The 26411-nt window shown below is 45.5% G+C and overlaps 1 protein-coding gene across 5 annotated transcripts in view; it reads left to right on the top strand.

Moving 5' to 3' along the window:
• Nucleotides 1-26411, top strand: part of LOC129683724 (aldehyde oxidase 3) — an 82271-nt gene that overhangs the window by 13601 nt on the left and 42259 nt on the right. For all 5 annotated transcript variants that reach the window (XM_055616619.1, XM_055616617.1, XM_055616620.1 and 2 more), the window contains 13 exons: nt 1943-2023; nt 6648-6728; nt 9615-9759; nt 10618-10710; nt 14408-14559; nt 15259-15352; nt 18182-18291; nt 19760-19944; nt 20244-20406; nt 20706-20798; nt 24042-24211; nt 24764-24878; nt 25236-25358. In XM_055616619.1, the coding sequence (XP_055472594.1) occupies nt 1943-2023; nt 6648-6728; nt 9615-9759; nt 10618-10710; nt 14408-14559; nt 15259-15352; nt 18182-18291; nt 19760-19944; nt 20244-20406; nt 20706-20798; nt 24042-24211; nt 24764-24878; nt 25236-25358 (1605 nt within the window). The remainder of the gene's footprint in view (nt 1-1942; nt 2024-6647; nt 6729-9614; nt 9760-10617; nt 10711-14407; nt 14560-15258; nt 15353-18181; nt 18292-19759; nt 19945-20243; nt 20407-20705; nt 20799-24041; nt 24212-24763; nt 24879-25235; nt 25359-26411) is intronic.

The raw sequence follows: 26411 nt of genomic DNA, 5'->3' as shown, positions 1-26411 counted from the left end.
CAGAAGCGGCTTCCATCATTCACATTAAGTGGAGTCGATGGAAAGCGGGACCTGCAACATTCACAAAGCACTGGATTCAGATTCTCTCTGCAGCAAACGCTACCCCCGTGGGCCAATCCTGCTGCAGATGTGTGGGGTTTTCCACACTGAGCAACCTTCCAGTTCTCTAGACAGTCACAGGGTGTTCTGTGCTTTAACCTAATTAGTTCTGACACTAGTACTCCAAGGGAGGGGGTCACAAGACTGACTTAGCAAATGCCAGTCTGGGCCTTTGGTGTTTCTGATGCGCTAACTGAAACTCAGTAGTTCCTATACCCTCACCTCCTCAGCTTCAATAATATGCCAGGACAGTCAGCATAACTCGGGAAACACTGCCCGTGCTTGCTGAGTTATTATAAAATCTTTTATAAAGGGGACAGGTGAATAGCTAGATGAGTTGGCACATTGGGGACCATCTAGGAAGGGCTCCTTGTCAGTGTATTTGAGGCCTACCATACCCCCAGCCCAGGGATGCTTCACCAACGCAAAGGTTCATCAATTCTCTGGCTCAGAGGTTTAAATGCTTTAAATTTACATGGTGTGTGAGTACATGTGTAGAGCATGTGTGTGGAGGTCAGAGAGCAATTTATTAGGTTGATTCTCTCTTCCCACCTTTAGTCCAGTTCCAGGGATTTCATTCAGGTTGCCTGGGTTGCCCAGAAAGCACATTCGACCACTGAGCCATCTCACCAGCCCCCAGAAGTTCTAATAACTGCATGGTGGCATACAGGTGCAAACCCAGAACTCAAGAGATGGGCTAAGGCAGGATAACTGCCAGCTCAAGACCAGTCTGAGCTGCACAGCGAGTTCAGTGATGATGTAAACTACAAGTAAGACCTTGTCTCATCTTTTTAAAAAAGTTCTCCAGCTCTTTGCCCCCCAGACCCATCCATCCACTGAGCTAGGTTGGTGGGCTGCAAGTTGAAATCAGTGTCTCATAGGATCTTTCTGCCACTTGGCCCCCTTCTAAGGCTATTCAGGAATGGTCACAGGTTCAGCAATAAGAAGGATTTGTCAGTGGAATCCAGTCCTTGCAACTTGGTGACAACCCAGAGGATATCCTCCTGATTTCAGAAGCTCCAGGTTCTCCAGGTCTCTCACTCCTCCCTTGGATGACCTGCCTCCCACTCTTCTCTCTGGAGAGGCTATTGGAAGATTAAAGGCTTTATAACACATGGGAAGCAAGGAGTACAAAACCTAGACAAAGATAGACAACCAGGATAATTGGAGAAAATACAGTTATTTGGAACGAGCATAAACCAACTTCATGTCAGAATGCATGGCCTCAAGTTCAGATTCCACAGTCTTCTAGCCACATAATTTGATAAGTTACCGAACTTTTCTAAGCCCTTGTTTCCTCGTCTGTGATGTGGAGTCATGACTAAGATAATGAAAGCACAAAACATCATGCAGAGCACACACTCTTTGCTCAGCCATATCTAAAGGACAGCTAACATAGTCTACCCCTTCCACCACTGCTGTGTCACAGTGCGTTTTATGTCACTGTAACAGAATGCTACACACTGGACGAAATCTGATGAATAGTAATCTACTGGGCCACAGTTCTGTAAGCTAGGACATTCACCATCAAGGTGTCCATCTAGCAAGGACTCTCTTGCTGTATTATAACTTGGCAGAAGGCACTGCAATGGTGGACGAGATTTGAGGGTAAAAGGGAAGCAAAAGGGATCTTAAGCTTGTCCTTTAAAAATGTGTCTTCCCTGGCTGTAGCGGCATTGGTCCAGTCTTGGGTGAAAACCCCTTCTAACCCAATCGCGGGCGGTCTGAGTTCTGGAGGAATGCAGACTGAAAGCTCCCCATACAATCATTATGACCTTCCTCACCTCCTCTGCATTCTTACAAGCCTGTGCCTCTCTGATCTCACCATTCATGTTTTCCATAGAGTTCATCCTGCTGCTTGATGTATGGGAAAGAGAAATGTTGCTTGGATGAAGAAAAGAATGAGCCAGAGGGCAAAACCAGTGTGAGTTTCCCTTTCCTTCCCTCACTTCCCTCTACCATCTTATATTTGGCCTCAGTGCACCCCACCCATGTGAGTGAGAGGTTTTTGTGTGCCGGGGAAAGAGCAGAGCATCTAAAACAGCTGCCTTTCCACCTCTTTCTTTCCCTTGACCTTTGGTCACTGCCAAAAGAAGTTCACCCTGGAGAAAGGAGTCCTTGGAACTTGGCTGCAGTGAATAGTGAAAATGTGGGGGCACAAATGTGGGGGCTGTCTTTGGAAAGGAAGGCTGCCTCAACCTTGGCTTGGTGACTTCCTCCAACATAACTGAATAATCACTGAAGGAAGTTTGAAGTGGAGTATATTTGCTCATAAGACCCAAGTTGAATGACAAACGCACAGCAGTTACTTATTAAATGTTTGGTTTTCCTAATGACCGAAGTCCAGCCAGAATTACTCCTTTAGCCAACGGTAGCCAGCAATGGAGTTTGTGTGTTGAGGGCATCGGATTTCTATTTTCATACTTTCTGACTGAGCAGTTTCACTGCCAGGAATCCACTCCAGAAAAACAGTTAGAGGTAGGTTAAATAGTTATTATGGAAAAGAAGATATGTGCCATAGTGTTATCTACAACAAGAATTAGAGCCAACCCAGATGTCTAGCAAGTGGGGATCACGAAATAGCCTAAAGTGACCACTACACTGGAACTTATACTAACCTGGAATCTTTTCTGTAACCTTTAAAGAAGTTAAGAATAAAGATGATTTTTTTTAAGCGAAGCAATTTAAAATTGAGAATTTGACATTATTAAAAATGATCAGCTTATGCAGTAAAAGTACCTATACGCCAAGTGGAATTAGGAGCGGAAATACGCATAATAATAGCTACTTCTGCACCTTGCTATTTCGTTTCTGCAGACTTTTCAGCAGTTCAACAGGATTTTATGGCAGTTGCACACGCACGCACACACTCGCACACTCACACACACACAATGTTTAAACAAACAAAAAAAAAGGATATCGTAGTCGTTACATTAAAAACACAGTCAGGTGCGCTTGATTTCTAGTCTAGAGAGAAGGGAGAAGGAGACATTGGAGAGGTAATGTGGGCCTTTCACCTGACAGCCACCAAACAGCCCTGCATGTGGTGACACGGATCAGGCCTGCCACTGGCGTCTGGAGGCCCAAAGCAGGAGCACTGAGGTGGCGAGCTGGGTTCTCCTCTGTGCCCAGCTCTGTCCCACACCACTGGCGTTACAGCTTGCACACCCAACCCCTGCTCCCAAATTATACCTGCTCCCCAGTCACTTTCCCTTGGCCACTATGAAGGCATCTCTCCTCTTGACGAGCAAGGAATAGAGCAGAAGCCTATGTGGGTTCTGGAGGAGTCTTTGGGACTTCTGGGTAGAAGAATCCTGAGGTATGGTGCCAAAGCCTGTGGCTGCTGGCTGTCAGGGGACCGTTCCCACTATGCAATCTCCTTGGCCCCTATGGAGGGACCTGATGAGAGAGGGCTGGATCAGGGACTCAGTGATTGGTAGACCGAGGGTAGGTGGGAATGGGCTTCTTGAAGCCACGTTTGGTGCTTCCCATATCAGTAAAATATAAATAAGGGCACACTTCAGGATGTCAGCTCCCTTCGTTGGCTGCTACTTACAAAAATAATCCCAAGTTTCTCTTGGTTGTGTGACTCTTGGCAACAGCAGCTTCTTTTATTCCAATCTTAACTATTCATGTTGACTCTCAATCACATATTCCACACAGTAAGAAATGCATGTTACAGAATGGCTACAAAGGGGTTAATTAAAAAGGCTCCAGACTTGGGAGGGTGGGTTTTATTGAAGGCAGCAGCTAATGTAGATGCATCAAGCCATTGCAGGTAGTTAGGTAAGTTGTTAAGAACTCAATTAAAAAGCAGCTGGAGGCAGAGCCGAGCCAGGGTCAAGTTAAGTAGAGACCAGGCGGAGGGACTGGCTGCCAGCTTGGCAATCCAAGGAGAGGGCTGGTCGAACAGTGAGGACTGTGCTGAACCGGAGCTCTGCGGACAATCAAGAGTGCTCTGCATGTCAGTCTCTCAACACACGTATTCTAGATGGTCAAGTAACAGACTCGTGTGGTTCTCAATGACAGTGTCAGAGTCATCATTTTAGGTGACCTCGCTGAGGGGTGTGTTCTTTGCTGGTCTAGTGTGTTTGATGACTTCTTGGGCCTGATTTTTCTGACATGGTTTTAATATGTTATGTGCTCTCACTCTTCCCCAAGTGGCATTTTGTCTTGCCTGAATAGGTTATCAGACTGTGCCTCCTGGGTTGTTGCTGGGCAGGTGGTGGTGTCTGCAGGCACAAACAAGATACAGTATCATCTTGCACTTAAAATGGGGTCACTTGGGGCAAGGCACAGCCTGAAAGCCACTGGCCTACACACTATAGAGTAGCTTACAGTGGGACAACCTTATCTCTACAACTCCTTGTAAATGCAAAACACAGCCCCTGCTCCACAGGGAGATAAGAGACAGCTTATTCTGAGTCCAGTATGAGTGGTCTGATGGTATAACGTTCTTTTGGAATGTGTACAATTTACCTTGTTCATTCAAATGCTGATTTCTCTCCCCCACTATCTGGTTTCAATCTGGACATTGCATTGTGATGTTTATTCTAAGCATCACCTGTCTCAAGTTTGTGTAAACATGCCACCATTTGTTCTCTACATTGTCAATAAAACAACCAGCCACAATGCTGAGCAATGGAGACGATGAGGGAGATATTCTGGTCCAGAGTGGGAGGGGGAGGAAGGAAGCAGGAGGGGAAAGAGGAGGAGAATCTGCAGGAGAGGTCTTGGGACCACGTGGAGAAATGAACCAGACCTAAGATATCACTAAAGCAAGTATAATGGATAATGGGTGAATCTGAATGGTAGGAAACTATGTGGGCTTGGAGGTTTAGAATGGAGTAACTATTGCCCAGCATTGTGCTCTAGGTTAATTAAATAAATCCCAGTCTCTGTGTGGTGATTTGGGTATACAGCTTGTTTAGGACTAACCACTGCTTTACTAAAAGATAACTCAATAATAAATATTTATAACCCATAACAGTGGTCATGGTCTGGGAATGCAGATTCATGTTGTTCTGAATGACAGGTTCTACCATGGAAAAAGTTACATGAATTCTATAGTTGCATTAAAAAAAAAATCAGACCAGGTATGGTGTTATGTGCCTTTAATCCTAGCACTTGGGAAATAGAGACAGGTGGATCTCTGTGAGATCAAGGCCAGCCTGGTCTACACAGTGAATTCCAGGACAGTCAGGGATATGTAGAGAAAGCCTGTCTCCAAAAGAAGCAAAGCTAGAGAGGAAGAAAGGAAGGAAGGAAGGAAGGAAGGAAGGAAGGAAGGAAGGAAGGAAGGAAGCCATTGAGTGTTGCATTCACAAAGTACATTGGTAGCAGTATGTGAGGGGATCAGCAAAGAAACCACCAAAATGGCCACCACATGATGGGGGGGGCAGTTATTCTGGGTAAGAGAGAGAAAATATTCAGAAGCACTTGTGAGAGTCCAAAGCATGGAGAAAAAGAAGCAGATTGGACCCAGGGCTATCTTCTAGAGAAGGGAGAATATCGGGGCAGGAGGAAAGTTTGCTGTTATAAAAAGAACAGAACTGTGGTCAGAAGGGTCAGGATGGAAGCTTTGGTAATTGGTACTTGTGAATAGGGACTGTGGGAGCCTGGAGGCCATCGGGTTTTGACATGCAACCGAAGGTATATATCCCTCCCGTTAGAGGCAAGGGAAATGACCCCTCTTAAGAGTTCCTGAAGAATGCTAGCTTTTATTTAATCACCAGAAATCTCTCTACAGTCCAGCTTGAGCTGGGCCAAGACTGTCTTTTCTGGCCGTATGCACTTCCTGAGACCTATCGGGAGGGACACTAGGTAGTTGAGCAGGGACATTTCTGCTATGGATCTTAGTTGACATTTGTAGCTTCAGAAATTTAAGCTAGTAGTCAACAGGACATGAAGATGAGCCTCAGATTACTAATAAGAAGACTAAAAGCCCAAAGTAAATTTGGTTCTGATTCTGCAAAATTCTAGCTCTCCACAATTACGAAGTTCTAATCAATCAGCAGGGGCCCGGGGCTCTTAATCGGCTTCCTGCTTTCTTCTACTTCTTCACCTAAACCCCTCCTGTCTTCTTTAGTTCTCTCTTGCCTCTCCTCCCTCTCCCACTCTCTGCAGCCCTCTCTTGTCCTCTTCTTTCTCTAGCCCCCTCCCACTCTCTCTGCACTCTCCTGGCATCTCCCTCCCCCTCCTCCTCTATCTCCTTCCCCTCTTCCCCTCCCTCTGTTCTCTTTTTCTCTCCCTCTCCTCCTCCTTCTCCGTCCCCTCCCTCTCCCCATCTCTCTCTTCCTTTCTCCTCTTTTTCTCTCCCTCTCCCTCCTCCTCCTTCTCCCTCCCCTCCCTCTCCCTTCCCCCTATCTCTCCTGCTCTCTCTCCCCTCTCCCACCTTCTCCTGCCCTTTCCTGTCACTGTTCTTATGTCCCAGTTCCCAGTCCAACTTTTCAAACAAGAAATCAATATTCAATATTTGGCTGCTAAGAACCATGGTGCTTTACCAGCCTTTGCCACAAATACTAAAACATTTTTTTTTTCTTCTTTAGGCTTTCTCCAAGTTGTATAAAAAAGAAGAATTTCAGCCCTTAGACGCAACTCAGGAGTTTATATTTCCACCTGAACTAAAGGTTTGTTCTCCTGGTGATCTGGTTTCATGATGCTTGTGACAGGAGGAACTGTGTAGTCTCATTAGGTCATGCCCAGTTGTGCCTCTGCCCCTGTTTGCTCCCCTGGGTGATTTTGTATTATGTAGCCCTCCAGAGCTGTGAAAATACATTCTTTTTTTGTTGTTGTTTATTTGTTTCAGACTTTGCTCATGAAAGGGCTCATCTTGTCCCTGATCTTTCTCCTACTCTATGTCCAGGGCACATATGTTCTGGTACCCAACACCCACAAATATCCATAGAGAATTCAGGATAAGAGTAGGAGCAGGCAAGAGCAACTCTGAGCTCTTTGTTTCAGTAGCCAACGACTCCATGTGTACAGGGCACTGAGATGCCTCCCTTACATAGTTTCAAACCATTTCTCTAGGCGTCCCTTTGACTCCTTTGTATTTTTTCACAAGCTTCTGTTAGCAGAGGCCCAGGTACCAGGCCCCAAGCTAGAAAGTCCAGATGCAGAAAAAGCAAACTGCTTGTTCCTGAGCACATCCTTCCAGTTTTGACAGTGTCACTGAGGGAATATTTTTCTGCAGTGGTGGGTTTGCCCTTTTGCTGCCTTGGTTGTAAGCCCAGGCACCATCACTCTGCACAGTTCTTGGTTTAAAAAAAAAAATTACTTTGATTTGGTTTGGTTTAAAGCCACTTACGTCTTTAAAAATTGCTAACAACCCAAAGAGTTTTTGTTACATAGGTTATAGCTATTGATGAATGTACTGTGAATTAAAATGGAAACTATTTTAATCACTCATTTAGGGTATTTAGCCTAAATATGTATCTGTACACCACATATATGCAGTTCCCATAGGGGCCAGAAGAGGGCGTCAGATCTTCTAGAACTCGGAATGATGGATGCTTGTGAGCCGCCATGTGGGTGCTGGGAACCAAACCCTTGCCCTTTGCAAGAGCAGCAAGTGGTCTAAACCACTGAGCCATCCTTCCAGCCCCAAGAGTAAACTTTTTAGGATAAATAAAACATTACTCATGAAAAACATTTTTCCCCCAAAGAAAATTCAGAAACAATGGAGTGACACTGTTCAGAGGTTTTGCACATCTCTTTAACTCTGGCTTAAGGGGAAAAAGTTGGGTTTGCATACGGCTGCAGGCTGTGGACAGGTGTGAGAATACAAACACACCACAGGAGCGTTTTAACACACCACTATTCACTCCTGAGACCATGTGAAGGGAAGAAGGCAATCACAATCATTGTATTCATTATATTACAAAATTGTTTTGACTTTGGAACCCCTGAAATGTGTTCTGGGAGACTTCCCAGAAGCGCCTGCGCTCTACTCTGAGAAGTGCTGGTTCTTTCTGCCTCATGGGAGCACATGAAACATTTAGCAATCAGGGTTTTCTCACATTCCCAGAAACCCTCCTGCCCATCATCTTTCCCCCCTCGACGCAGACACATATAACATTTACAGCGATAAAGAAGTCTTCGTTTAACCAATCTGCCTTTAGTGACAGCTTGCTTCCAGCAGCCTTTTGCCAGCATTTCTGTGTGACAAAATTATTCAGTGAGATGATCTATGAAGACATGGAAATTATATTGAAAGATCTGCCCCATAAACACTCCTGCAAAAGAGCAACAGTGTTTTCATAAAATATTGCAAGGATATCATCAAAGTTCATTTGAAACAAATTAAGCAATTCTATTCCTGCTGGAGAAATGGTTGCCTCATTTAATATTAACTGGCAGGGACTGTTGAAGCTTCTTCCAAAGGTCCTCAACTTCAGTTTCACAAGGCACCAGGCAAGGAGCCCAGTGCCCTGGGGTTCATTCATGCTCCCCATTAAGCACCTGTGTCACTTTGACCAGGCCATGTCTCTGATTTGACCCTCATTGCATTCTTTACTTTGGTAAAATCAGATGAGCAGTTACCACGTTTGTTTATCCTTTCCTGCACCCTGCAAAATAATGCCAAATGTGATTTGACTTAGTAGGATGGGAACGACTTTAGACAGAAAATACGAGCATATCAAACAGAGGGCACAGAAGGTCCACTAGAGAAGAGGAGGGAAGAAAAGTAAAATTAAAAGTCTGCTTGACTAAGCATGAAATTACCCTCATGAATATGTATTTGATACTCGTTCGTGTTAATGTATTGCTACCTATCATAGCCGTTTGTTTTAGAAGAATTGATGGGAGAAAAACCTAAAGAAATTCTGCCCATTAACAACTGAGAAAGAACCACCGGTCACTTTGAAGCCCTGAGTCTTGCTTAGGAAACCATAAACATAGAATGGGCTTGACCTTCTATGTTTTTAACTGGTTTGTGGTTGCTTGGGGAGGTGGGGGAGCTATTCAGCAAGACACCCAGCTTTCCCCCATATTTCAGTGGCCACTGAGAGCCAAATGGCATTCATATATCATCTTTAATTTTTACACACATCAAACCAGAAGTTAGAGAGGGTCCAAAGTTTTTCTGAAGTGATATGGATACTTAGTAGCCTGGCTGGGATTAGAACCTGGATCTCCTGCCTCCTGGTATATGTAGCATGTTTCTCTGCCTGGCAAGAGCATGTAGCCCGCAGTCCACACGTGTTTGACTACCTGCTGATAATTCTATCACCATTTGCAGTCCAGTCTACAGGTAGGTCTTTGGCTGTGAATTTGACATAAGATACCCCAGCTCTTGTCCTTGTATGTACATATGAGCCTTGTTTGTTTTTAACTTAAGACTTCATTAAAATCCACTTCACTTTTTTTAAAAATCTATAAGAGATGAGGGAAATACTCAAATGAATTAATAGGATTATGAATTAAGGCATAAAATACTTGTCTTTGTTTTGTTATCCATACCTGCGCAGTTTGTCACTGACATCATCATTGTCTGAATTTAAACACTACAGAGGATGGCAGAGGATCCCCAAAACAGAACTCTGACTTTTCACGGGGAGAGGACTACCTGGATTGCCCCGGGAACCCTAACAGACCTTCTGGAACTGAAAATGAAGTACCCCGGCGCTCCGCTCGTGATAGGCAACACCTCTCTTGGTGGGTAGTGAGACCTAGTTCCTCCTTTCTGTCCTGAGACCCAGCAAAGTGGAGAAAGCCATAGCATTGGCTCACACAGCAGATTCACCCGATCATGGGGTGTCTTCCTTGTGCTGGGCTGGTGGGCAGCTTGGTGCCCAGCTACCTTCCCCCACTCACGCTGTGCTTTAGGCTTCCATCCCAACTATCGAATGGATTAGACTGGGGGAGGTTAAGAATTTCTTTTTTCTTTTTTTTTTTTTTTTTTTTTTTGCCCTAGAACCAATAAATAGTAAACCAGACCTTTCCCTTAGTGGGTTACAGAGGATGGAATCTATGGATTGCCAGTCTCAGCCTGATTAAGGACCACTGAAAAGGGAAATGGGCTTCTTTCACCATAGTTTCATTTCAGCGGGTTTTATTTATTTATTTATTTAATGTGAATTGCTGTTTTGCCTTTATTTATGTCTGTGGAAGGGTGTTGGATCCCCTGGATCTGGAGTTAGCTGGCAGTTGGTAAGCTGCCGTGTGGGTACTGGGAATTGAACCATGGCCTTTGGAAGAACAGACAGTGCTCTTGACTGCTGAGCCATCTCTCCAGCCCTTCAGGGAATTTTAGGTCATAGTTTTATTTGCAAAATGAAATCTAGCTGGTGTATTCCTCCTCCTCCTCCTCCTCCTCCTCCTCCTCCATCCATGATGGAACCTGAGTTAGCACCCATTTTAGACAAGCGCGCTACTACTGAGCTGTCCTCAGCCCCTTCCCTTTTTAAATTTTTGGTACAGAGGCTAGATGAGTGAGTTGCCTGCCTCTTAAGCCACTGGGATTATAGGTCACCAGGCCCAGCATTCCCACTTATGATAATTCTTCTCTTTTAGGGATTGAAATGAAGTTCAAAGAAGTTTCTTATCCAATTATTATCTCTCCTGCAAGGATCTTGGAGTTATTCGCAGTGACAAATACGAAGGAAGGTGTGTTCTCGTTAACTCTAACAAGGTCCGTGTGCTGCAGGTGGCTGGGGGAAGTAAAGGTTGTTTGACACTAAGGAAATCACAGGCTCACAACACGCTGGGAAGTCATTCTTGGCACCACAGTGCTGGGCCATGACTGACCCTTTGTAAAGAATATCTCCTCAATCTAGAAAGTCCAGAAAAAGAGTTTGCACATCCTGTCTTGAGAGGCAACGTTTTCTGCAGAGAACTGGGGCTCCACTAATATCTGTTGTTTGGCTCAAGTTCACCCTGCTCTGTCCAAGGTCCCCGCTCCTTGAAGAGGGCCTTTGCTGGCATCTTCACTGTGGCGGCTGAGGAAATGGCTGCCCTGGTCTCTGTTAGGTGGGACACAGCGTTTCCCCAGGCAGGTGCCCTCAGTTCTCCTTCCTCCATTGCCACAAAACGGATTCCAGAGAACACCCCACAGTTCTCCAACCAGGAGAAGCTCCATGTTTCTCTCTCACAGCATAGCACTCAGTTCTTTAGGTAAATGCGAGTCTGTGAAGAGTAGATTAAGACTGTTTCCAAACACTCGTTTTTCAATCAGTTTTTCAAGTCATTGGGTCTCTCCATGCTCAAAGCTGCGAGCCGGCCAATCAAGTCCCCAGAGAAAGACATAGTTTCTTCCCAGGGCGCTAATTCCATGAGCAGAGGAAATCATTGGATGATGATGTAATGCCTGTGCCATTTGTCATTCATATTTTATCTTCAGTAGAATCATCTTCCTCCGCTCAGAGATGCCTTCAAAATGGTGCTATTTTCAGATTGTGATAGTTTAAGCTTTAATTAAAAAAGAATCTTGAATTTTCTAAGGAAGGAAAAATACAAAGGTAAATAAGCATTTAAGCGCTGCTACCAGTTAATATAAAGCCAGATACAAAGTTACAAGTAATAGACTGAGAATCCTATGTGTCCTTGCTCTTCTCAATACCTTGTGTATTTTCTATTAACAAATATGTTTAAGGAGGGAAATGATACTTTTTAATTAATTTTTTTTTATTAATTGCAGTTTATTCACCTTGTATCCCAACTGTAGCCCCCTCCCTCATGCCCTCCCAATCCCACTCTCCCTCCTTCATCTTCTCCCATGCTCCTCCCCCGGTCCACTGATAGGGGAGGTCCTCCTCCCATCTGATCCTAGATTATCATATCTCATCCGGACTGGTCGCATTCTCTTCCTCTGTAGCCTGGTAAGGCTGCACCCCCCCCCCCTTAGGGGAGGTGATCAAAGAGTCAGCCATTGAGTTTATGTCAGAGGCAGTCCCTATTTTTTAATGTTGCTTTTGAGCTAGGCTTGGTAGCTCACATCTGTAATCTCAGCATCTGAGAGACTGAAGTAGGAGGGTTTCCATGAATTCGAGGCCAGCCTAGGCTATTACATGGTGACTTCCAGGACAGCCTGGGCTACAGAGTGCTTCTCTATCTCTCTCTTTCTCTCTGTCTCTGTCTCTCACACACACACGTTGCTTTTCATCTTGTAGAAGCAGCTAGTTCAGAAAAGCACGAGTTGTGCTGGGGGAAACTCCTACCTAACCTACTGTTCCAGGCAGGCCTCATCCTTGGGGTATCCGGAAAACTGTGGACAACACACAGGCACACACACTCTGTCCGTCGGCGTTGCTGTCTTTACCAATGGTTTCAGGGCTGCTGAGTCATGTCACAGCTCTGACTCAGAGAACTTAATTCTTTCTGTCAGTCTTCCTCTGGCCAAGAAATGGATCCTCATGTAGTGAGCGCTCTTTCAACATCCACCGAGTTGTAAATAAACCCCTGATTTGTAATCACCAGTGGCAGAGATCAATGAGTAATCACAGCCAAATGAAGGCAGGTCAAGGAAGTTGATACCCTGAGTTCTCAGTCTGGGATGAAAAGCCTTGGACAGGTAGACAGGTGCTGTCATTCTAGGTGAATCTTTGGACTGTTTGACTAGAAGCTTCCAGACGAGTCTTTGACTGTTTGAGCTGAGCTGTTTGTTCTAAGTTAACCAGTTGCACAAACAACCTTGCAGAAGGGAATTCTGACCTGAGATGAATCATCAGCCATTCCTGTTGACATCAACTGAAGCAAGCCTTCCTTTCCCAAATGAGGCAAGCAAGCCTTGTTAGGCAGGAGCCTGCTCAGGCAGGCTCTTCTCTCCATGAGCCCTTTTAGGGCAACTTGCCAAAAACTAAATCACAAGCTCCCCCTGCTGAGCGTATGCTGATAAAGCAATGTCTAAAAACTTGTGTTCTTTGAAATGTAAGTGGTTACAAATTGTACTTTTTCTACAGAAAGTCCATGATTCTAGAGTGAAACAGGATGTAATGTGCGGAAATAGAGATGCACTGGCTGAATGTTTCTGGTTTCCTGACAAGATTTTCTAAGCGCGGCTGCTGGTGGGGTGACGCTTCAGGCGGCCCAGAAATGGTACCAGGAGCTGCCTTCAAACACATTTTCCTAATACTTACATAGCTGAAATCACACAGTTTATTGCTTATCTAGTTATATTTTCCCTACTGAACAATGACTTAAGCGGAGACCTTATCTGTATTTTTTTTTTACCCTAGGATACCGCACACAGTAGGTGCTCAGAAATAGTTGCTTAATGGATGAAGCAGGTCAGAATTTATTCATAGTGCCTTTTAGGAAAATGGTTCAACTAGAGGATGGTAGAACACTGATCACAGATCAGATAGAAGTTTAGTAGTGAATAACAGGAATGAGAAAAGCAGGCCTGGGGAGATGTCTCAGTGGCTGGAACACTTGCCACACAAGCCTGAGGACCAGAGCTTGGATTCCCAGAAACATAAATGCTGAGTGGATGCAATGGCCTGCCTGAAATTCCAGTTTTGGAAGGCAGAGACAGAGGATCCCCAGAGCAAGTTGGTTATCAGGACTGTCCATATCAGCAAGCTCTGGGTTTGATTGAGAGATCCTACTTCAATGAATAAGGAGGAGGAAGGCTGTTGGAAGACATTGCTAAAATCTACCTGGGCCTCTACATGTGTACATATGTTCACACATATGCCATGTGTGACACATGTTGACAAAGGAATGGAATTTCAAGTTGAACTTTTAAATGGAAGGGTTTGAAGTTACCAAGGAAACAAGTGTTATGCATGGCATCAGAGATACAGTGGTCTGAAGCAAGCCTTCAGCTTATCCTCAGATGCTAGAGAAAGATGTCACACAAACTCCATGAAAGATCACAGCTATGACCAGTGCTGCCCAGGAGAGATGAGTGATGTTACAGAGGCAGGTAACAGGGCAGTCTAACCAAACTGCAACTTTGGAAGTCAGACCTGAGATCGAAAGGTAGGCGGGAGGCAACTGGTCGAGAAGGTGGGAAGTGCACATACAACAGAGACAGAAAACAGTGCCTGGTGCTGGAACAGAGAGTCAGGGGGAAGGCAGCAGAAGGCCACCTAGCCCCAGGGGAGGGATGGTGGGAGGAAAGGAGCATGGGCTGACCTGATAGCACAGAACAGTGAGCTGCTCTGCTGGTTTGGGTTCCCTTTCAGCGATCATGCATTATTTTTGCTCTTGTTTCTCCTTTGTATTTATAAGATGGCCTAATGAGCACATGGAATGTTTATGAGTGAGAAAGACAGCATCATAATCAACTCTGTCTGTCTTTCCTTCACTTACCCTTCATATCCAAGCTTACAGAATATTAACAAAGGCGCCTTGCTTTCAGGGCTGATACTGGGCGCCGGCCTCAGCCTGAGCCAGGTGAAGGACATCTTGGCTGATGTGGTCTCCAGGCTCCCCAAGGAGAGGACACAGATGTACTGCGCTCTCCTGAAGCATCTGAGGACCCTGGCTGGGCAGCAGATCAGGAATATGGCTGTAGGTTCTCTGGGACTTCCTCTGGGCAGGGACTCTTTAAGGAGGAAAGAGAGCATCTCTGTTTCCAGCAGTTTCCATTGGTGTTTCCTTCCCATGTGACATGAATGAAAGGCTATCCTACTTGTAGATCCCTGTGGAATAAGCCACTTAAATGACCTGGTTGATGTGCAGGGATGACATCTTCCTGGATTGTTACAATGACTTGGATACTGCCTGCAGTTATCTGTTGAGGATTGTCTATCCAGTCCAGAAGGTTCCTTCTTTAAAAGCCCCCAAAGAGACTCAGCAACTTCATCACTCCAAATACCCCTTGCTGCTTTCTCTGGCCCCACACTCATAGCCCCATCATTCCCTCTTACTTAATAAGCAATCTGTGTGGCTTTGTTTAACCATTTCTTGTCTGCTATCACGCAAGCTACACACACACAACCGCAGAATAATGTCCTCATCCATAAACCACACTTGACCTGCCTCCTAATTCAGGTGGTTTTGCATTGTTTTCCTACTTTCCTTGGTTGTAAATAATTAAAATAAGAGAATAAGCGATTGCTGTGAACATTTCAGAATTTGCAAGAAAACCTGTAGCATGCTGCCATGTTCTATTCTAATTGCTGGATTACCCTGAAAGGAAATGTCATGCTCAGTGTAATTCATCACTCACAACAAAAGCCCTGGGTTGCTTATCGATCTTTCTTTTAGTCCTTAGGTGGTCATATCATCAGCAGGCTGCCGACCTCTGACCTTAACCCTGTTTTGGGTGTAGGGAAGTGCATCCTCAATGTTGCTTCAACAGGTGAGTTACTGAGCTGCCTGCTAGGGCCAGATGACAGTTTCCCAACCACTAAGCAAAGAGATGTGGGGTGACTGGAGTTCATTGTTTGCGACATTCAAAGTAGATCTGATGTTTCATTTTGCTGTGGAAAGATGTAGAAGTGTGCACATCAGAAAGAGAGTGAGCAAAACGACACACTTCAAGAAACTGGGAATCGTCAGTAAACCCATCTCCACTTATCTGATTGTGTTGGGTATTTACATTGATGGTCAGCCTGGTAGGACCTATGATCGGGAAGAGAACGACCTTTCGGAACGCCTGTATGGGATTATCAAGAGTAGATCAACAGCTGGGCATGCCTGGGAGTTGTTGTCTCACGTTAATTGGGATGGGATCACACACACACACACACACACACACACACACACACACACACACCGCCCCCCAACGCACCATCCCTTGGACATGGGTCCTGTGGCTGAAAGAGGACACTAGCTGGGCGGGCGCACACTGCCCCCTGCTGGCTGATTACAGACAGTGAGATCAGCTGTGTCAGATTCCTGCCACCCTGGCTTCCCCAGTACAAGAAACTGGGCTTTGAACTGCCAGCCGAAATAACCTCTTTCTCAAGTAGCTTTTGTCTAGATAGTTTGTCACACACACACACACACACAAGTCACCAAGACATAGATCACCATCAAAAGCGCTGCGGCTGGCTCACGTTACAGAGGCTGAAATGGCGTACCTCAGAGTGTGTTCTCATGGAGGCTCTCTCAGCTCCCTTGTATGTGGCTCCCCTTGTCCTGCTTATATATTTAGGCCCTAAAGGAACCATTTACTTCCCCTAAAGCTAAACTCTAGTACTTTAAGGAAAAAAGCAAACATTTCCTTTTAACTCTCAGGCACCACTAGACGAAGAACGCCTTTGACCCCAGACATGGCCAGGGGTCACACATCATGCAGTTCCCCAGCAGGCTGTAACTGAAGCTAGCTTGAGTCTGACTCTTCCAAGACACAGCATCACATTCTACATGCTGAGGGGTCGGACCGCAAGGCTGTCCCCACCTTGGATCCCCAGCCATGAACTTCTGACCAAAATCAGGGTTTTCTCAGTCCTACCTGTTGGTTCTATTATTTTGCTACATGGGCTCCCGAAACCCAGGCAGACGCTTTATATCGTGTGTGCCCATTCATGACGTGGGATATTGCAAATGTTACTGCTGAGCACTGGGTGAAGGTGAAGCACCCACAGGGCAAAGCATGGGGGAAAGGACACAGTGTGTCTAAGTCACCTCCAAGCCTCCAAGCCTCTAGTCACCTCCACACGTTCCGTCCTCTGGACCCAGGCTTTAGAACCTCACGGTAGGCATGGTTGAGGATGCCACTGGTCTTAGCTAATGTATCAACCCTCTGACCACATGGCTGGTTTCCCTGGCAACCTGCTCCCATCCTGAGGCCATTCAAGTGCCCACTAAGAGGCACTTCATTAATGACGAAGATGCTTCCCTTAGGCAGGAAACCCCAGAGAGTGTAGAAGCTGTCAGATGTTCTTATCTCTCAGAACACCACACGGGTCTAAGAGTGTATCAACAGACAGCAAAAACCAAGCATCAAAGCAAGACAGCCTCCTTGTAGCTCTACTGCCTACAAGAGTTAGTTCAATATCAGGGACCAGGGCAGAAGCCAAATATGTATTTCTTACTGGTTCACAATATTGCATGTACTATGTGTGTGCATGCGTGTGTGTGTGTGTGCATGTGTGTGTGTGTGTGTTGGAGCAAACTCAGAGCCCTGAGTATGCTAGGCAAACACTGTACCATTGAGTTGGACCACGAGCCCCTCATGGATTTTTTTTAATAGAAGATTCTATAGCAGAATCCACAGGAAAGGATCTGTAAGGATTATATATTTACCCTTCAGATGTCAAGGGCTATTAAACAAACCTTCATTTATGCTAACCTTGTCAAAAAAAAAAACTTATTTGAAATGGGAGGTTCCAGCAGGACAGGACAGGGAACTAGACCCCGTGTGGTGAGGAAAGGGGCCAAAGAAAATTCTTCCTGGCTTACAAATTCTGTGAGAAAAATCAATGCATTTTCACTTGACTTTTGACTAAAAAGTGTATCCATTAATTTGACCCAACATCCTTTCCATCCGTCTGGCTCCTGAATGGCTGTTACCTCTGAGCCCAGAACAAACCCACCTTCAAAGGACAGAGGTTCATCCTCACCCAGGCTCAGAAAGACGACCTCCCCAAAGAGTTCCCAAAATGCCACAAGGAAATAAGTATGTCACCTTCGCTAGGAGGTTTTCTCTCTAGAGGTATAATGTTTATTTCTGGGTCTGTGTTTTTAGGATGTGGATTTGAAATAACCGCATGAGTGTATGGTTGTTTCGCGGGTTGGCGCTCATGGCTGCCATCATCCATATTTCTCCCATCAGCGTCAGTGTCCTTACAAGTCACGTCCCCACGGTCCCCAGGCTTACTATATCCCCTCAGACACTTGAGGTCCTCGCTGTCTCTCATTCATGCATGCTCTGCCCACTCCGCACACATCGTCTGGCACTGTGACCACATATGCACACTGATTCAGGGGGTTCTGCTCTGTTTGTCGTACACTGCAAGCCAGGCAGAGAGTTTCGTACACACGGCATGACCCTGCTACTATAGGGAGAAGGCCATCTTTCCCAGATGAGACTCAGGTCTTGGGGTCGCCATGATGTTACAGGTAGCTATTTGTTCATTCAATCTCCATTTTGGAACTTGTTTTTAGAAGAAGACTACCACCGGAGTCAATAAAAGAGTTACAGTGGTATAGACCTTTGATAAAAATGTTTTTCCCCTGACAGAAGGAATACAGCAAATTCCTCTGAATGACCGTTTTCTTGCCGGACTACCAGACGCAAGCCTGAAGCCTGACCAAGTGCTCATCTCAGTTTTCATGCCCCTCTCCAGGAAGGTATGAGGTCACAGGCTTACATATCCACTGGCATCATGGGATATTTGTTTCTTTTTGTCTTGGGTTAGCCATGGCGCAGAGAAACATGGAATTTGTAGTAAAGACTTTATGCATGCGCGGGTATAAATAAATATAGCCAGCTCCTTCAGCAGCGTCAGGACATTGTACTATTTCCCTACCCTTCTTCAGCAACATGAAGGCTCAGGACACTTGGATCCACAAAGCATTTTGGTAAAAAGAACCAATATACTTAATGTACAGGGGAGGAGATTGTACCCCAAGGAAGCTTTTATCATTTCAACCAAGATTTGTGGTGAAAGGTTGGTGGAGGCAGGACCCCAAGTCACCACCAACCTCAGAAGAGCTAAGTAGAACAAAGAATCATTTTAACATCGTTTTGGCTTTGCTCTACCAAGTTAATGTTTTCTTTAAATTAATGATAATTACGGAGAAGTGTATGAGGCAGCAGGGAGCTCTGGTTATAAGAAGGTGTTCTCAGCCTACCAGGCTTTCGCGTGGTTGTTATGGAGAAGTACAGCTTTGGCTCACTTTTTGTTCAAAAACAGTATCTGCTAGCTGTCCAGAAGCTTGGGCAAATGCGGCTGTTACTATTATACCTCACGTATTGTTTTTGAGATCAGTTCAACCAAAAGAATGAAGAGCAGTGGCGACTGCGAAACATCCTCATGCTGTTGGCAGTGTCCCCCAGCATGTATTGAGAGGCTTCTGAGCAGAGGGAATACCACGGACAGACTGATAGCCACTTCCATTTACCGAAAACACGAGGAGATATCTTCTCTCTGCCATTCAGATTACAGCATTAGCTAAAGTTCAGCGACGTAGCGGAATACACCAGAACAATAAAATTAAGGATTTGCTGTGGCCGATTGATCAGCAGATCCCAAAGTGCTAACGTCAAAGAGGCTACCACTCCAGATGAGAGGAGACGCGCCGTTCCAAGCCCGGAGTCCGCTCCGGGGCTTGTGTGAGGGTTTCTGTGAGGGTGCCTGTAGCGCGTAGGGTGAAGAAAAAGGGCACATCCTGTACGGCATCATCCGTGCTGTGCTCCTGTCACCCCCACAAAGGCCAACCTAAACGGTTTATGAGGACAAAGCGGAAAACTCTCACAGAATAAAGAAACCGAGAGAGCTGTCAAACACCACCCTCGAGGACCAAGGGCAGGGGGTGGGGCCCGACCCGGCGCATGCGTAAATGGGACTATGGTGACCGGCTAATAAGGCTTGCTGTTAATAACCCTGCTGGCCTGGAGCTCTGGAGGAGACCTTTGTGTTTTAGGAGTTACATATAGAAACGTTTAGTGACGCAGCGCCAGGGTGCCGGTGATTCATTTCAACTTAGACTGAGGGGGCTATCTAGTTATTTAGGGTTCTTCCTCTTAAGACAGCTATAGATTTGAAACATTTCCAAATTAAAAAACAAACAAACAAACATTCTTCTCTTTTTCCAGTGGGAGTTCTTATCAGCCTTCAGGCAGGCCCCACGCCAGCAAAATGCCTTTGCAGTCGTGAATGCTGGGATGAGAGTTGTTTTCAAAAACAACACAAGCACCATTAAAGACTTGAGCATCTTGTATGGAGGAATCGGGGCCACCGTAGTCAGTGCAAATAAATCCTGCCAGCAGCTGATCGGGAGGTGATTCGCCAACTTTTCCTCTCACCAAACATGTCTTCTGTCATCTGAGTACTGGCAACTGACACCATTGTCAAAGGGAAGGGAGGGGCTGTGCCTTCCCTCTATGGCATGTAGCACTTTGGTGTTAGCACCAGAAGCACAGCATGCCCAAAGATGTTGGTGTGTGTTAGGGTAGTCCTGGGTGAGAAAATTAATTTGAGAAAACTTTGCTTATATTTCAGATTTATTTTGGGGATGTGTTAGATGCTTATTTGGCCTTGCCCGTACTCAACTGGTTGCGTTCCTTTCTGTGTGTTTAGGCATTGGGATGAAGAGATGTTGAAGGAAGCTTGCGGGATGGTTCTAGAAGAAATCTCCCTGCCGGCATCAGCCCCCGGAGGAATGGTGGACTACCGAAGAACACTTACCACAAGTTTCCTCTACAAATTTTACTTAGATGTGTTGAAGCAGTTAAAGATGAGGGTAAAGTTTGTCTTTAGGACGTGCTGGGAAAGAGAATTTGTTCTAGATGCTTCTCCAGCTGCTGGGAAGCTAAAGGGAGCACCCATGTCCTGACCTCACCGTAGTTCGGCTTGTAAGCTACATTTCTGAGGACCATACTGAATGAAACTCAAAGCTCTCCTTAAGTTAACTCCAACTTTCCCAAAGCAACAAAAACAAATCAGCAGACCACGAAGCAGCAGACATTTAAAATCCTTTACCTCAACTAAATCTTCCCAGGATGTACTTTCCATTAAATAAACGACACCCCTTTATTCCAGGAACCCTGTGGAGACTGTGACATCTCCAAGAACCTCTGCCACGACCTGGAAGACTTTCCTTTGACCATGCCTCATGGGGTGCAGTCATTTAAGGTTAGTACATTTTTTGGAATGAACACAACCACCAAAAGGGGCTGCAACTGACTTTTGACCTGGTTTTGCTCTGAATTTCAAGTTGCTACGGTGGTCTTGGCAGAGGTCCCACTGTGGGAAAATATTCATAAGCAATAGCCAGTTAGAAAATGCAGTGGAATGGCAGGTCCTACTAAGGACAGCAAAACAAACAAACAAACAAAACAAAACAAACAAAACAAATTCCTAGAAATAAAACCAGGAAGAAATATACAGTGCTTGTGTAAAATAATCTTATAAAATTGCTGGTAAACTTTCAAAGAAAGCATATTGGAGTAAAAAGAATGTAGTTCAAAGCTAAGAAAAAAGTGTATATAAAGACAGCAATTTCTCCTAAGTACCGTATGTATTAAATATATTCCCAACCAATATACTGACAAGAGTTTCGGAAATTTTTATTTTAAGGTTGATCTAGAGCTAAGGCATTTATAAAAACCAGTAAGGAGGGGTGTACCCAACCCTCCTCAGCTCTGAGATGGAATCTGTAGCTCTAGGAGTTAAACATACAGCATGGTATGATTAAACATCATAATCGTGGCAGGATTCAGCGGTAACTGAAAGAGCAATAAAGCAGCACAGAGTCTAGAAACAGACCAGATCGTGGGTCATCGTGAGAAGCAAAAGCACATTTCAAATAAACAATGAAATGGAGGGTTTAGGTAGAGCTATCTATGAAAGCCAGTTTAAAAACAAAAAAACAAGGCCACATTTCCCACCTTACAGTGAATGTAAATTTCAGATTCATTAATATTTTAAACATTAAAATCAGCAGCATGAAATTACTAGGTTAAAATATGTGCAGATTCTTTTTAAGTCTGAGTCCTCCAAACATGACCTGAAACCCAGACGGAAAAAAGCCTGACAGATCCAACTATATAAAAGAGAATGCATGAACAATAAGAAACATTCACAGAAAAAAAAAAAATAACAAAACCTTTTACAACAGCTATAAAGGATTGGCGGGTCACTGAGGGGAAAATGAACTTAGAACATTAAAACACACAGAGCCTCACTCAGAATTTTAAAATGCCGTTTATTTTAAGACGACAGAGAGATAAGGTTTCATTCTATCAGATAGGGATAATTTAAAATTTTGATAGTGCCCAGGTGTCATTGGACTTGAAGTATTTTTCTCCAAACACAGCCTGTCATCTAATAAAAGTTACTGAAACAGAACCATCCTGTTTGGAAAGGCAGTGGGGGAGGGGCTCTCTCTGGGAGCTCAGCAGCAGGGGGCAGCAGAGGCCTCCCTGCCGTGGCTATTCATTTCATGCCCTCCCCAAGTTCAGGTTGGTGAGACTATGAATGTATTGGATTACTGTACAGGGCATAGATTACTCGCAGGACTTCGGGTGGTCTCCAAACCATTGTATCTCCAAAAGGCCCTGCCCCAGCTTAGACTACAGCCCTCCTGACCTTTCTAGTCACTCACATGGAACTCAGACTCCTGTTCCCATCGACAAAGGTGTTGGTGACCCAGGCCTTGCCCTCTGCTCTCATTAAAGAAGTCTACCCTGGGCTCGGCTCAGCTGACTGTCATGATGGAGATCTCCATACCTAACTAATAACGTAGATTAGCTCTCAGGGATATGTTAGCTTCGTAGCCAACGAGGACAAAATACCGGAGATAATTCAGCTTGAAAAGAGCAAAGGCTTATTTGGCTCACGGTTTCAGGGACTTTCAGGCATTTGCACCTATGAGCTGGTTGAGGCAGAATGCCACAGAGGACAGTGTGTTGTAGAGCCAAGACGCTTACGTCGTGGCAGGCAGGAAATAAATATGAAGGGGAAGTAGAGCCACAGTCTGATACATTCTTCAAGGACGTGGTCCCCAGTGATCTAACTCCTCTTCCCAGTGTCAGTCCAGGCTGGTCCCCAGTCCTTTAACACATGAGCTTAGGGGGGGAATAATTGATAACCAAGTTATAGAGAGGAACATGATAAAGCATGTTACATATGTCTGTCCTGTCAACTACGAGCTGCCTTTGGAAGTCTTGATATGTCCTTTGCTGGGGAGAGGGTTCGAGAAAGTGTGAACAAAAAATTAAGGCTGTACACACACACACATATACGCACATGCACACATTTTTATTTCTTATTAGAGAAAATATGCTCTTTAATGAAAAATTGACAAACACAAAAGAATGCAAAGAAGATTATCAAAAAATCTTCCAGGCCTAACACAAAAATCCACTGTAAATGCACCCTAGAGTATTCAAAACTTGATTTTCGTACAAATCTAAAGCATATATCAGACATTTCCTTAACTCATTAATGAGGAGACCAATAAACACAATCAATGAATAAAAGTGAAAGGGACTGAGTTTGGAGACCCTCCCTCCCCCAAAGACTGGTGAAATATGACTGACTTAGATGCAAAACCAGAAAACACCTTGCAGAGAAAACCCTGTAACCTTTGAGATTGTTTTTTCCTACGGGGAACAAACGATTTGACTCTCTCCTGGGAAACCAAACCAGACCCCGCGTGTCCCCATGCTGGCCGGCCAGCCAGCCAGTCTAGCCAAAACAGCAAGCTGCGGGTTCATTGAGAGACCTTGCCTCAAAAATAAGATGGGGAGTAGTGAAGGAACGCACTAGGCGTCAACCTCTGCCCTTCACAGGCACACACGCGCAGGTAAACACACACGTGTGCACATACGTGTACCACACACATCGTTTTACAACGTACACCTCAGTTTGCAAGTTCAAAATGTCATCTCACCTAAAAATCATAGCTCTGATTTCACACTTTGAAGGTTTGAAGCTACAACCTCCAAAACTTAAACATTTAAGAACTCCCGGCTAAGACTCGCTAGAACTCCTGTCTCCTGACTCCCACCCACCTAGAGCCCACGAACCCACCAATAATTGACGACCTTACCTTCAGTGGCCTCCCATGTGGTCTGCTTTACAAAACATACAAGGTTCCTCAGAAAAGAGGTCTCCTAGATGCTACCTGTCATAAAATCTATTTTTGTTCAAGTCAAGGACCCACCTGTCTCATCTTTCCTACTTGTGAGTACCTTTTCTGTTTCCTGCAGATAAGCAACGGGAAAGAAGAAAAACCCACTTTCAGCTGAACTAAGCTACTTTAGAAAGCTTGCCTCGAGAGAATGGGAAAAGAAGCCACTTCCTGGCAGATCCTCCTGGCCCATGAATAGTCTTGCTTACTTATTTTGTCTGTGCTCTGCTCTCTTAACACAGGATGTAGACTCCCAGCAGCCTCTTCGAGACCCCGTCGGGCGTCCCATCATGCATCAGTCTGGCATCAAACACGCCACGGGGGAGGCAGTATTTTGTGATGATATGTCTCCCTTGGCAGAGGAGCTCTTCCTAGCTGTGGTAACCAGCACCAGGCCACATGCTAGAATCATGTAAGCCGTGATGATGGAGTTGGGAGCCTTGGCATCCCCAGAGGGCACTTAGAGATGTGGTTGCCTGTTAGCAATTGATCCTACTCCACATACTGAAAACACAGTCCGAGCACGTATCTTGACAATACAAGGCAGTGGGAAACAGTGAGCTTGGGAGTGCAGACAAGGAGGCCCCTGCCGAAAGAGCAGCTTTTACCTGAAGAACTGGCCATTGTTAGCTGAGAAAGTACTGTGTCGAGAACAACTTTCCTGCTTAGTGCGATCCCCAAAGCAATGCTTCTCTCTCTGTTTTGATGTCTACCATCAAAGGGTCCCAGGCCTCACCTGAGCACTAGCAGAGGGAAGCAAGCACGGACTCACCCTGGAAGGCGAGGCTAGTCTGTGCCCGGTGGACCCAGTGGAGCCTCCCTCCTCCAACGTTAACACCTCCACATTGCGGGCTTGCCTGCTGATGTTCCTCAGTATCTCCATCTTCACGTGGATGAGGTCCTCGTGTCCCCTACCCCACCCCCACCCTCCGGGTGACACACTGTGATTTTCTCTCCTTCCCAGCTCCCTTGATGCCTCCGAGGCCTTGGCATCACCTGGGGTGTTTGATGTGATAACGGCTCAAGATGTTCCTGGTGACAATGGCAGAGAAGAAGAGTGCCTGTATGCACAGGATGAGGTAGTGTGACGATGGTGCCTAAGCCTCTCATGGCACATCAACGGTAATGGCAAGTGGACACAGGGGCTTGATGTACATGAGCGTGCACTCTTCCTGAGGACCCGTCCGTACTAAGCCTTGTTTTGTAACTGACTTGAGGTAGCGGGAACCAGGTAAACTGGCTCGCATCTCTTATAAGACGAGGACGTGGAGGCTCGGAGGCTTTCTGGGGCTCATTGCTAGTGGCAGCCTGCCAAGGGGGGGTGCTCTGTGCTACCCTCCCCCTACCAGCCCCCCCCCGTTGACAAGGGCCTTGGAGGTGGGGGTCCAGCTTTCATTCTCTCTGTGTGTGTCCTTTGCTCTCCTCCCTCTCCTCAGGTGATCTGTGTGGGTCAGATCATCTGTGCGGTGGCTGCTGACTCTTACGCTCATGCCAAGCAGGCCTCCAAAAAAGTGCAGATTGTCTATGAAGATTTGGAGCCCACGATTGTGACCGTTCAGGTAACTTCAGTGACTGCTCTGTCGGTCTTCGGGTGGCTTGGCGCAGTGAGTCTTTGCTGAGAGTTTCAAGGAGTGTTGCTAGGTGTCGCTAAGCAGTCCTGGTGACTTTCCTTAACTCTATGGCAGTGGTCACATACTCTGGCGATAACACACGGCAGAAAAAAAAAATGTTTTGTTTTGGATTGGTTTGGTTTGGTTTGGGTTTTCCTGGAATTTTCTGGCTCCTTTCCTTTTCGCATCAGATAGTTCCTGCTGGAAATGGGTCCTCTAATCCCACTACAGACCCCTTCCTGTGACACCTGCCCTGGGAACACCTGAGACAAATCTTTCTGGTTTTCCCAATTTCCAAGCTTGACATTTGGATATTAGAAACTTCACCCTTTGACTCTTAGGTTGATTTGAAGATTTGTAAACTTGGAATTTATTTCTCTCAGCATCGGCCCTGGGCTCCAGTTACCTGGGCTTTAAACCACCTTCAAGTTTTCTATTGCCTTCCATGGGACTGGCCCAACCCCCTACATGTAGAGAGGGTTCTTTCTTGGCCCGGCTTTTCTTCACTTTTCTCTAGATTGCAAGGCAAACTGCAGCCATTCCTTGTTGCATTTTGTGGCAGTTCTACTGGAGAAAGAAGGCATTTTCTGGCTTACCAGACAGACAGCTGAGCACTCTTTCTCTCTTCACTAAAGGCCCATGAAGATTTGTCCACAGATCTATATAGTGGAGTCATGTACACTGGAGGTCAAGGGCTAAGGAAAAGTGAGGGATGAACAGTATTAACCTTACCACACTGGCTCATTGCATCAGAACAGACCAAGATAAGGAAGATTAAGCACTAGTGAAGAAGTCAAAAGCAAAATCCAAGCAGCAGGAAAAGAAAGCACAGGTGGACGCCTTCATAACCTTCCTGAGTATCACTGGACTTGTAAATTCCATAAGAGATTGACTGATTAGCAGTGTGGAGTGAGAATACTTGAGCACAAAGAAATATGTGCTTGGAACAGAAGACAGGCAACAACTGGGAAACATCTGTAAGCCACATGATAGGAAACTGAC

The sequence above is a fragment of the Psammomys obesus genome, unplaced genomic scaffold (genome assembly GCF_907164565.1).
Source record: "Psammomys obesus unplaced genomic scaffold, mPsaObe1.curated_primary_1811, whole genome shotgun sequence".
NCBI lineage: Eukaryota > Metazoa > Chordata > Mammalia > Rodentia > Muridae > Psammomys > Psammomys obesus.
Note: the sequence above shows the minus strand (reverse complement) of the source record. Positions and strands in the feature narration are given on the sequence as shown.